The following is a 10755-nucleotide window of genomic DNA, read 5'->3' on the forward strand; positions in this document are numbered from 1 at the left end:
ATAAACTTGGAGTAGCCTTTAATTCTTTCAAAGTACAGTTATCACAACTTCCTTTGTTGCTCCCATGGCAATACAGTAGTTTTCCTGATGAGAAGAGTCTGCTGAACAATGCTGGCTCTGCAATTACACTGACTATGAGTCTAGAAAAAAATCATAAACTGGCAAACTGAGGATTTTTATAGGAAAACAAGATGTGAAAAACAATGTAAAAATATTAAGAACAACACAGTCTCATTGCTACTTTTAACTTTTAAGTTTGGTTGCAAATTCATATTATTTGTATAATCTCAGTTTTATGTTACCGGTTAGATTCAGGGGTGGGTAACATTTTCGTATGAATCTAATGGTACAAATTCATAAGGATTTACCACAGAGTAATAATATGTATAATAAGTATGTTTTCTCATGAGACTGGGTTGAGTAATACAATATACACAAAAAGAAAAAAAAATCCTTCACAAAGATATTTTGTGTAAAAAAATGAAAGCAGATTTGCTGTAAGGATAAACCAGAGAGTTTGTCCAACCAGTGTCTAATGCTGTTTTATACAATCGTATGAATCTAATGGTACAAATTCATAAGGATTTACCACAGAGTTGCCAAAACGTAAAATAAGTATGTTTTCTCATGAGACTGGGTTGAGTAATACAATATACACAAAAAGAAAAAAAAATCCTTCACAAAGATATTTTGTGTAAAAAAATGAAAGCAGATTTGCTGTAAGGACAAACCAGAGAGTTTGTCCAACCAGTGTCTAATGCTGTTTTATACAAAACCCACCTGGACAAAACCAGTCTGAAAAAACCAAGGCAAGTTTTTCTACTAACATACACTTATTCTATGAAAATTACAAATACAGTAGTGCTCATCATAATGTCATAACAATGCATGAAGGAAACAAGTATTGGCACTTGTTAATCCCTTTCTTAAAGGGACCCTTACAAAAAGTCCCATGAAGAGAAGACAGCAGTCTCCATCGTGCTGATGTGTCCTCCTAGGACGATGACTACCTGATAACCCAGGCCTTCAGTAGGATCAGTCGGAGCTATCAGAGTCCGAGCCGTCTACTCCATAGAGCTGAGCCAGGGTCCTGAAACGAGGTCCCCACTCATGCAAAAAGTCATAGTCCAGATTGGACCCACTGGAAGATGAGTCCAAAGAGCTGAGGGAACCGGCCAGGGATTCAGATCCCTCGTAGCCGTAGATGTGTAAAGTATCGTAGGGAATCCCATCACGGTCATGGTCGGCCTCATCCTTCTTCACCTCGATCATCATGGCCATGTCACCCTTACAAGCAGAGGGTTTCTTCACCACGGCATACAGCGAAGGTCCCGTGCCGGGCCGAAAGCTGCTGTCGTGACAAGCAGAGGACAGGATGGAGACGTCATAACCGTTTGTGTCCATTTCTCCACCGCCTTCCTCGTCATAACTCACAAGCTGCTCGTGGATCTCGCCAGAAGACTTGGTAACCAAAATTTCCTTCTGATAGCGCCTCCGCAACACAATGAGGATGACGATGACTAAGAAGATGAAAGAAATAGACACAATATCAACATTTTTTCTTTCTTTCTTTCTTTCTTTCTTTAACATCTTCCTGGTTTATTTATGTAATGTAAACTCATTATAAATTTTGATTGACAACACAAGTTTCAAACACCGTTCGTTCGTCTAGAAATAAACAAATGAACGAAATAAAACAAGTGGAAAATAAAGAAAGGTGGTGTTGAAAAGGAAGTCTCTTATTATCACAGGGGTCTGTGAACTTCAGAATACTTCAACACTTTTCGCCTGTCTGATGGTGTGACTGCAGATCAGTGGCTTGTCTTAATTGTCATCACTCTTGCCTTGTTTCTCACATCTAGAAATGCAAGCACAAACCTCTACTTTGGAAAAGGTGTAGAGACGCAAGCAAAATGTCATCTCACACTTTCAGGAAAAAAAGGTAGCCTGTCACTAAGGTGATACCTTTTTAAATTTTACTAACAAGTACTTATAATAATAATATACCTTAAGGTACTAATATGTGCCCTAAAGTGGTAAATAAGACAAAAATATGTACTGGGTACTGCCCCAGTGACAGATTTTGGATCTTTTTTCCTCATTATATATAGTACACTAACTAACAATGACAATGAAAATATGGAGCTAAGCGACTCTCTTACATGCTCTTATTTACAGTGTTCAGTACCTGGGTTATTTATACAACCAGACCACTTAAAGGATCCTAGGATGGTGAATAAAATATACAGAGTCTCCACTTGGGAAATTACTGAGAAAAGCCTTTCCTCAAAGAAAGGATTTAAAATGTTCACATGTATCATTAATATAACACGCTCCTGTCAGGTCATGAAACCTGCATAATCTGTTTTGCTGGGTTTGATTAAATGAGGCGTTTGCTTTTTAAAAATTTCTTTTTTTTTATTTCTTAAAAAAAGGAAAACACTGAGGGCTGAGTCGTTGACCATGCATGGATATCTTTGTAATAGAAAGAAGAAAAACAAGTGAGATAAGAGATGCGTGTAAATGTACCCAGGATGGTGACGATGCAGAGAAGAATGGCTAAGAGGGCGCTGACGCTCATTCCGGTCCGGGTGTAGGCCATACAGTACTCCACCCGTCTACCTGTCTGACACGTGCACACTTTAATCTGGAGGAGGTTAATGCTCTTCTGTTCTGGTGTCCCTCCATCAGTGATTTCGATTTCCAGCACATGTTCCACCGAGTGCTCTGTACTGAAACCGCCTTGCTTCAGCTCAATGCGCGCAGTGTTATCTACAACAAATGTTAATAATTGAAGAGATGCAGTCATTAATTTCGCTCTTATTCAGGGGAAATGACTAACTGTGTATGCCACAGGTGCAAGCTAACAATTTTCATCAGGAGTGCTATTGTTGTCATTGGACTCTGTTTTTGTTTTCTGTTGATGCTTGGAGGGAAATGTTGCTGAGGTTCTTGTGACAATTCAATGCAACCAGGCCTAAGAATATCCCATTTCACACAATAGTAGGAAGAGTAAATCTTCACTTTGACATTCGTGTGGCCTAAATTGACAATTTTCATCAGCAGTGCTATTGTTGTCATTGGACTCTGCTTTTGTTTTCTGTTGATGCTTGGAGGGAAATGTTGCTGAGGTTCTTGTGACAATTCAGTGCAACCAGGCCTAAGAATATCCCATTTCACACAATAGTAGGAAGAGTAAATCTTCACTTTGACATTCGTGTGGCCTAAATTGAAATGTTCATCTAGCACATTTTGAGGAAAGTCAGTTGCAATTGTAAAAAGCAACATTCTGTTGTCACTTGAATACATGGCTAGAAATAAAATAAATGTAATAATTTTATAGATTACATTTATGAATTAAAACATGTTTGGGATTTTTTTTGTGTGTTTTTGAAAGTGCTCACTAAGGCTGCATTTATATATCAAAAATACAATAAAAACAGTAACATTGTGAAATTACTATTAGAATTACAACTAAAATAACGGTTTTCCATTTTAATAGATATTAAAATGTAAGTTATTCCTGTGATGGCAAAGCTGGATTTTCAGTCTTCTGTGTCACATGATCCCTCTGAAATCTTTTTAATAAGCTTATATGTCATTTTATTAAAAAGAGAGAGAAAAAAAAGCCCAAGACATTTCTTTTCATTCCAGTCAGTGCACCTTAACAAACTACTTTGCTTTCCTGTTTCTGCCAGTTAGTAAACCAGTTAGTAAAATAGTAAACCATCATATTAGTTCATTATACAGCTGTGAGGAAAGAAACCACAGTGTTCTGAAAATCTAAGGATAAAGCAGTCTTAATATCATTCATAAAAAAATTGCATACCTGCGCTGAAACTAGATCTTTTAAATTCAACTTTACAAACATTATCCTAATGGTAGAGTGGCTGATTAAAGTTGATTAGAACCACTCTGTTGACCAAATGTAGTCAACATGAATTAACTCACCTCCGTTATCATAAAGGGAAAAGTTCAAGTTCCTTTTTGCCAGAGTGAAACGGAACCTGCCTGCATTTTCATCTTTGTCATAGGCACCAACAGTCCCAATGATCTGCAAGAGGGTGATAAATGAAGGATTATGGAAATATATAGCTAAAGGAAAATCATTATAAATGTGTTCATGTGAAATGTATTCAAGCGACTCCTTACTGTTCCAGGTTTATCACTCTCACAAACATACACGTAGCTCCGGTTAGTTAGTTCTGGTGCGTTGTCATTAATGTCAAGAACCTTCAGATTAACCAGCGCATAGGACTTTAGACCTGAGGATTCAAAGATAAACCCCCCCCCACAAATTTACTAATGATCTTGATCATAATAATGATGATAATAATGATGATCATACTAATGACGATGATGCTTATTATATTTAATTTTGTCAAACCTACTACTACTAAAAAAGATTTGTCTGTGAATATTGCTGTTACTTGGCTGGGGTTATTTGGTAAATATGTAAAGACGTTTTTACTACAAACTTTTGCTACAATATTAATTTCTAATTAAATCAAAGTACTCTTGCAAATAGACATAATTAGCACAGCAAAACAAAACAGTTCCCAAAAGTCACATTCTGTTGGATTTGTTGAACCAAATCTTTGATTAACAGATAATTTATCCAGAGCTAATTCAGTGAGCTTGTGATCCCTCCAGAATATAAATAAGACTGAAATCACAAAATCACAAAATCACATATTTTGGAAACACATATAATAAAGGTTTAGACACACTTAGCAGAATTAATGATCCCTATGGTGGTAAATACATTTTTATTTAAAAGCTTATGTTAAAATTCGTAATTTTTTTATTACAAATATAAATTAATAGTGCTTAATATGAATATAAAACACTGCTTATTCCCTGAAAAATAATTCACATTCACATAGTTCACATATTTGTTTTATCTCACAGTTTTTATTTTTGTAAAATGTGGAAAAAATGAAGGTGTGTCCAAACTTTTGACTGGTAGTGTAAATGGTTAAGCTGTGAAAGCTTGTTTATATCTTACCATTTGTGACATCCTCCTGTGCTGTAATCTGGAAAGTGTAGGAGGATTTGTCCTCTCTGTCCAGTTGCTTCTTTAAGGACAGATATCCTTGTACAGGATCCACAGCTACAGGACAGTTAGAGTCTTCAATAGAGTACCTAGAGTGATCAAATGTCAACATTAGATGAAACCATTTTGATCTGTTTACACTTTAACCTTTATAACAGTACAGCAAAACACAGAAGGCATTATTTTTTTGATGAATAAAAATACATCTCCATACATACCGTATTTTGTAACCGTTTTTATCTGGATCCTTTGCTGAAACAGCTCCAATGATTGGATTCTTGAACGGGCCCTCGTACATGCTGAACTTGTATTCAGTTTGGTTGAAAACAGGTGGTTCGTCAACATCAATTACATTGATGAAAACTTGGGCTCTCGTCTGCAGGTTGGGTCCTTGGTTATCTGGTGATTTAGACACTGTGCGCTCTAACACGTTTACACTAAACTTGTGCATCTTCTGCGTTTCATAGTCGAGAGGCTGTGAGTGATTAGGGGAAAAAAAATTAGCAAAACAATAATTCTAAAGCTAAGAGAAAAAATGTCAACTTTAATTGAAATCATTAAAAGCATTGCTCAGTCTTAAAAATTCAAGTTGTCTTGAAGCTTGTTTAGTTGTGAAATGCTTACCACTTTGAGGCTAAGAATTCCATCTTTCACATTACTTAGTTTAATGCCAAACACTTCATCAAATTTATGTTGTATAGTAAAAGATGGATCTTTGTTTTGTATCTCGTCTTTGTCCTCCACTTCTAATTCGCCAATTTCATATCCAGGTTTGCTGTCTTCTTTTACATTAAATTGGTATTCTCCTAAGGAGAAAAATACTTTCTGTTGACACTGATTTGAAAAATAGTCTAGCATGCAGTGTGACTTTGCAAAATTTAGTTACAGCTTTTACAGTTAACTTTTTTACCTGTTTTGAAGGTGGCAATGTTGTCATTTACATCATTAATGTTGATAGTCACAATAGTTGTAGCAGAATTCCCAGTATTACTAACGTCTGGCATGTCTTTGGCTTGTACAGCAATTAGATACTGACTCCGTTTCTCTCGGTCAAGACTGCTTGTCAATGTTCTGATTTCACCTAAAGACAAAACAAACGAAGACATTCATAAAGTTACACAATATTTCCATTTCAAATAAATGCTGCTGAACATTCTTGCTTTTGAGTTTTCTATTAATCAAAGAATACTGGAAAACTGTATCATGGTTTCCACTAAAATATTAAGCAGCACAATTGTTTTCAACGCTGGTAATAATAAGAAAAGAAATTCTTGAGCATCAAATCAGGATATTAAAATGATTGCTGAAGGATCATGTGACACTGAAGACTAAAGTATGGCTGCTGAAAATTCAGCTAAAACAGAAAAAAGTTACTTTAAATTGTAAGAATATTTGCTTATTTATTGGGATGGATGGATATATGGATAGATAGATAGATAGATGGATAACTTTTATGACCCCAAAAGTTTCTAATTGCAAACCTTTATTGTTGATGGCGAAGAGATCTGTCCCATTCAGAAGTTTGTACCCAATCATTCCATTTTGAGTGGTGGGATCATCAGCATCAGTTGCTTTTACTGTCATTACTATAGATCCTAGAAAGATAATGTGTCCAAATATTTAAGATTAAAATTAAATAATGTTTTGCTGGCTGTTTTACAGTACTGCAACAAAATCCACATTTCATAAATCCATCAAGGTGTACTATATAATAGTTCTTCAGTCCTACTTGTAAAGCTGTCCACACATGGACATCATGGCCACCCCGTTACCTGCTTTAGAAGATTCACTGATGGATCCAGAGATGTCAGGTGGAAACACAGGGCTATTGTCATTAATATCCATGACCACTATTATAAATGTATCATCGTTGTCAATCTGTTTTTTGGTTGCAATGTGGATGAGTGAAGCTGACAGATTGTAGACACTTTTCTTCTCCCGGTCCAACTTTGCATTAACAATGATATCCCCATTGTCATTTACAGTAAAAATGTCATTAGCACCTTCTCCTGAGAGAATATATCTTGCAGATGGATTGAAAAATGTATTCTCTAGCTAAAAAGAGAAAGGAATGAGGGGAAAAAGTTGAGAAATAAAAGCAAGCATTACAACAAACATTACAATAATCCAAAGATTTTGTTCATTATATCTAAATGTACATAGTAATTCCTCATATGACTCTACTTGAAGTACTTGAGTTTACTTTAAGCAGTATATTCAAAGTAGCACTATATAAATACTTTCATCAAATTTGTCATTGTTTAGACCCTTTACCTTTCCAATTTTTTCAGGTGGGTTTTTTGGAGGCATTTCCTCATTCACATAAAGTTTATCCCATTTCCAGGCTCTCTTATGTCTTTGAAGCACTCTGCTCGGCATGGATGGCGTTTTCAGAGCTTGGTGGACATCAGCTCCCATGCTGAGGGTACATAAAATGACCAGAACACCTGCCCAGAAGCCAGGCTCAGTCATCTGCCTGCAGGCAGTCTGTTTCATCATCTGTAAACCATGTGAATGGAACAAAAAAACAAAAATATATACATTAATTCATGCCTTTCAAGATGGTTTCTTCATCCTCACAGACCTCAGTATGTTTAATGTTGGAAAGAAAGAAAGAAAGAAAGAAAGAAAGAAAGAAAGAAAGAAAGAAAGTCCATTGTTATCTCTATCTTTGAAATCCCTTCATTAAATTGTCTGTCTCATTTGGGTTCCTCCTGTGGCACAAACTTTCAACTGTATTCTTCTGAACGATGAGAAACAGCACACTCTAACTGTGCGACACTGTTAAAGCCTACTAATATATTCCCTAGCCTACTAAATTCCCATCCCAGATAACATGCTTTAGCTTGATGGACCATTCTTATGTTAGACTCATTTAGATGATGATATTAAGATGAGGTGGATTATGCTTCTTAAGTGTTCCCAAATTGCTAAATCTTTGCGATAGGGCCTCATAAAGTCTTCCACTCAAAATGATTACTTTCACATAAGCTATAAAACAATGGGTTCAGAAATGTATGGGCAGCACATAAGATACTATGCTAGCTATGCTTTGAGCTCATTTCTACTCTGATGTTCTTGTTTATTCATGCCTGTTTTATTCTTCTTTTTGTTTTCTCCAGTCAGGTAAGGGCAAAAGGGAAATGTTGCTCATTATCCACTCTTTGGTAAGACTTGAAAGAGTGATTCTACAAATTCTCTCTTACAAAAGAGTTATATAAATAAATAAATACATTCAAGAGGGCACAGCCATATAATGACTTTAAATATTCTTTAATCTTATGACAAATAATATTTTCCATAAATGGACTGAAGTTACAAAATGCTTGTGGAAAATAATGTACAATGCATTTGTCTAATATTCTGGCAAGGTTCTCTTGAATCTATGAAAAAAAAAAAACACACCTTCTTCCAGTAATGTTAACATAACTTTTATTCAGAGTTATTTGGTATTTATGTTCTCAAAATATTTGCACAAAAACTTTATTATTTCTGATGTTTTAGCTGTCATTCATCTATCAGATTTTAAAAGTTATTGCTTGTTTTAGACTGTTCAGAAAACATTTAAAGTAATAAAAGTAACATTCCCACGTCCCATAATATTTATATATCTTTTTTTTTTTTTGCTGGGTAAGTACTAACTGAATGTTTTGTTGCAAATGTATATGGCAAATGTCCCAGTACACTACTTTAATTGGACAAGCAGTGTTCCATGAGTGCTGATTTTTGATTTAACAGCACCACCTCACCTGTCTGTGTTTGCTTCACTAAATTCCAATTCTTGATTCTGCTTGGCCTCTTTTTGTTTTTGATGCAAACTACCCATATCATATTTGAATTGCTGGTTACTAAATATTTACTTCATGATAATTCAGTCAGCAACACTGGTCATGTTATATTGGAAAATTAAAAATAAGTAATTTTAACTCTAAAGTCCCCTTTACTCTCTCTTTTGTCCTTTCTATTATATATTTATAGATAAAATGAGAGCAGATAATTTCAATTCAAACAAGTCTAATGTAAACCATCACATATTTCACTTCAATTTCCCACCCACCACTCTCAGCATAAAACATGTTTTTTAATTCAGTGCAGTGCTATCAGCTTTGTACTCATTGGAATCTCAGCACATTGACACTGAAGCGTGTTCAATACAAATTGTTTTCAACATTTGACATTATTGAAAAGCACACCATTTCCACAGCAATTGTTGTTTAAACCGGTCATTTGAAAGGCTTTGCGTGTATGTGTGTATGTCTATGTGTGGGCTTCAGATTAAAATAGGTTTAATCACGGAGCAGCTTCCAGCAATCTGCAGTCTGCCTACTCGCTTCTCTAGGAAATTCAGCCTGACATACATCAACTCTCCCCTCCTTTCTATCACACATCTTCAGTGTCACAAGTTCCAGCAACCTGTTAAAGGTGTCACTGTCTGAAGTGTGTGTACTGCACCTGTCCTCACCTCTGACTCATCTGGTACACCTCTCTTCATTTAGATTTTAAGTGTATGTGTCGCATAATGTCAAGCTCACGGCTAGCATGTTTTATATTATTTATAGCCTGAACTGTGATGTTTTACATGACCTTTAATAATTAACAGCACCAACTTTCATTCTTTGTGTGATGAGATAGCACTGATTTCTGCATCTCCTAAAACATTATTCCTACAGTGGCATATGGGATGAGACATTAAGAATAATCTGTAACTGCTGTGCTGTTTCAAGAAAAAAGCAGGACAGATGGTGTACGGATTTATAATAGTTTCTTTGTTCCTAAGTAAAATGTTGCATCCAGATAAGTTCAAAGTCTTCCCATGGGTAATCAGTGTTCCTTGGGAATTTCCTTCCTATTAGTCCAGGAAGCATCATTCAAATCAGACTTTCGAGTTTTTTGGTGAGAAATATTACAATACACATTAAAATAGAATAAAACCAAATAGAACATACACAGATACAGTACATATTATACAGATGTACAAAATATGTAAATATTTCAACTGAACTTCATAGACTCAACTTAAAAAAAGACAAATATACTTTTGGTCACTTCAACGGTCTTCCTCGATTCGAAAATCCCTTCAGTAAATGAGTCGTATTATATCCTCCTCAGTCTCAGGTCAGTGCTGTCTGTTTCCAGCTGCATGTGAACCTGTCTGAGCTCCCACAGAGCTGCTCACTGGACAATCAGGCCACTCCAGTGGCAAAAGTGATCAGCCCAGCCCAGCAGTTCCTCTGGCCGCTTCCTGTTATTGTCCCTGCCTCTTCAGTCCAGTTCCAAACCCCTCTCTGGAAAATCAGATAAGATTCGCAGCCCCCTGACCACCAGTAGGAGAGGCAAGCGGAGCATTACACCGCTGAATGAGAGAGAGACAGAGAGAGAGAGCGAAAGAGACGGGGAGCGATTGCGACTGGGAGAGAGAGACAGAGGGGGCCGGAGGTGGGAGATCATTAAGTTCCAGCTCGCTCCCTTAAAGAGGAGAGGAAAGCAAAAGTGATTTATTATTCAAAGCTATAGAATAAAGAGCACGATAAACAGGTTAATGGAGTTAAAGTAATCCCGAGAGATTTTCTTCAGAGTGGTATTAAATTTTACAGAGGCTGTGACTGTCATATCTGCCCGTGATCTTGTCTAAACTAGTAAGTGAGAAAGGGGCGGGTGGAGGGGTCTAGTCGTGCGTTCAGCGGAGGGTTGAGTTTAGG

The 10755-nt window shown here is 36.3% G+C and overlaps 1 protein-coding gene across 1 annotated transcript; it reads right to left on the reverse strand.

Moving 5' to 3' along the window:
* Window positions 1-590: 590 nt before the first annotated feature.
* Window positions 591-10383, reverse strand: LOC107725038 (cadherin-5-like). The gene is made up of 12 exons (XM_016534178.1): window positions 10089-10383; window positions 7331-7556; window positions 6829-7111; window positions 6538-6651; window positions 5967-6137; window positions 5681-5862; window positions 5275-5531; window positions 5009-5145; window positions 4153-4265; window positions 3952-4054; window positions 2530-2772; window positions 591-1520 (listed from the first exon to the last, which is right to left on the reverse strand). Coding segments are annotated over exons 1-12 (2316 nt in total). The 5' UTR covers window positions 10091-10383; the 3' UTR covers window positions 591-1035.
* Window positions 10384-10755: the final 372 nt, after the last annotated feature.

This window comes from Sinocyclocheilus rhinocerous, unplaced genomic scaffold (assembly GCF_001515625.1).
Source record: "Sinocyclocheilus rhinocerous isolate Xijiao unplaced genomic scaffold, SAMN03320098_v1.1 scaffold1266, whole genome shotgun sequence".
NCBI lineage: Eukaryota > Metazoa > Chordata > Actinopteri > Cypriniformes > Cyprinidae > Sinocyclocheilus > Sinocyclocheilus rhinocerous.

What these genes read in the sequence shown, in the direction of transcription:
- LOC107725038 (XM_016534178.1), bottom strand. An exon ending in AAAAACGGTTACAAAATACG is followed by an intron (nt 5,146 to 5,274) that starts GTATGTATGGAG and finishes TGATCACTCTAG; the next exon opens with GTACTCTATTGAAGACTCTA. An exon ending in TTCCCTTTATGATAACGGAG is followed by an intron (nt 2,773 to 3,951) that starts GTGAGTTAATTC and finishes CATTTGTTGTAG; the next exon opens with ATAACACTGCGCGCATTGAG.